This window comes from Mytilus trossulus, chromosome 4 (assembly GCF_036588685.1).
Source record: "Mytilus trossulus isolate FHL-02 chromosome 4, PNRI_Mtr1.1.1.hap1, whole genome shotgun sequence".
Classification (NCBI taxonomy): domain Eukaryota; kingdom Metazoa; phylum Mollusca; class Bivalvia; order Mytilida; family Mytilidae; genus Mytilus; species Mytilus trossulus.
The window spans coordinates 35319148-35321086 of record NC_086376.1 but is presented as its reverse complement, the minus strand read 5'-3'; the positions used below and the strand labels follow the sequence as shown (position 1 = coordinate 35321086).

The window sequence follows — 1939 nt, the reverse complement described above, 5'->3', positions numbered from 1 at the left end:
TAGTTGGCATTTCTGTGTCATTTGGTCTCTTGTGGAGAGTTGTCTCATTGGCAATCATACCACATCTTTTTATCTTGTATTTTAAGCACTTCAACAGATGGACTATATTTTATGTCTTTTTTCAAAATGCTTATGATATATGTGGCTATAACATTTAACGACCTGCTGATTACTAAAACCGATTTAGTTCAAATATATTCGTGGGAAACAGCAAAGTTTGTACATTTGACAATGACTTACAACGTATTTTTAATTATCGACGCTGAAGTGCAACATATATTCATTAAAAAAGTATAAACTGATTTGTAAAGAGTTATCATATATTTATTCCACAAAAAGCACTTTTATCTACATTTTGTTAGCACTATAGTATATTGTTCGCATTTATTTAAACAACAGTCTCTCTTCTTTTCAGTTGACTCACTTCCTTCATAAGTATGCTCTTAATCTTCCTTGCAACTTGGTGACCAGAATATCTGTCGGCCTCGGTCTGAAGTACTGGTTTGTTGGTTGTTGTTGTGGAACAGCGTTTCAAATACCCCAAGCATGCATCACTTAACTCTGGAACATCATATTCTTCAGCAGCACATGCTATTCCAACAACTGTAGTTACGTCCATAACGACACTTCCGGTGTGTACAAAGTTGAGAAATTGTCTAAATACATCAATGTCGTAGTTATGTATGGATATGTTTTGGTTGTTGTTTTTCTTTGTTTTTCTCTGCATCTGTGGACTACTCTGTTGTAGCATCATATCTTGAAGTACTTTACTTCGTGACCCAATGACTGCCTTTAAACCATAGACAAGGAAGCGTTGTGGTCCAATTTCAAATGTGACATCACAAAGTTGTGGCATAGACAATATGTACTTGATATTGTTGACCACTGTTTCTGTACTGGTCACGTGCATAGTTTCACCAGGATCTTCAAGGTCATCTAAATCATCACCTTCATCGTCACTTTCACTTGAAATGTCATTCTCTGAAGAAGAACCGCTGTAACTGTGATCTGATTCTCCTCTCGATGCCGACAAACTGGGTTCCGAGTCGGATACAAATACTGGAGAGTCATAACCAGAAGATGACTCTTCTTCAAGGTCATCCAAGTTCAACAAAGGTACTCTGTCTGCTAAGAAATTCATATTCATAACTTATTTCGTTCTTTTCAAAATGCTTAATGATATCTAAAGACAAAACTAAACTATTATATATGCACATTATTTTGACAAGTGAGTTTTGAAGCTCCAACTCGTTCAACTCATTAGATCAGCTTGGAGTAATAATTAACAGTAACAAAAGAACTTATTTGGAGCTCTGATTATACTTAATTTTAATCATTATTAATTATTAGCAATTAACATACTTTTTGTTTGCGTGATTCCTTAAATTCAGGATAATGAATAGAAACAAAAACTTAATTAGGATAATTGTTGACATTAATTTTGATGAAAAGATAATTGACAGGGAAAATCTCAAAATTTAGTCAGAGTCAAATCAAGCTGCAAGAAGTGATAGCGAGTCTACTAAAAATGACCAGCTTTTAAGTTTGCAGATTTTAACAACCATGTTCACTTTATTTATTTTTTTCTTATTTTCATACTGTTCAAAGCGATATTGCAGCAAAATAAAATCATTGATTAAAAAAAAAGAAAAGATGTATTTCTTATGCAACCAAAGAAGTAAGACTAATATCTCTGTAATTGTTTCACTCACAGATTCAAAATATAAAATGTGTCCATTCTACTGGAATTTAATCGTTTAAGAGTTTTTCAATATATTTCGACGATGCCAAAATGAAATAATATGTATAAAACTGATCTTCATTTTTTTTCTCACTAGATCTTTGGTTTCGGTTTATAAATGTAGTTTTTATACATCACAGGAGTAGGAGTTATGTGGTTTTTTTCCCATAAAAAGATATTCTGGCCTCCAATTTGATG

The 1939-nt window shown here is 32.9% G+C and overlaps 1 protein-coding gene across 1 annotated transcript; it reads right to left on the bottom strand.

Moving 5' to 3' along the window:
- Nucleotides 1-388: 388 nt before the first annotated feature.
- LOC134716574 (serine-enriched protein-like) lies at nt 389-1141 on the bottom strand. Its single transcript, XM_063579586.1, has one exon. The coding sequence runs from the start codon at nt 1139-1141 to the stop codon at nt 389-391; it is 753 nt and encodes a 250-aa protein (XP_063435656.1).
- Nucleotides 1142-1939: the final 798 nt, after the last annotated feature.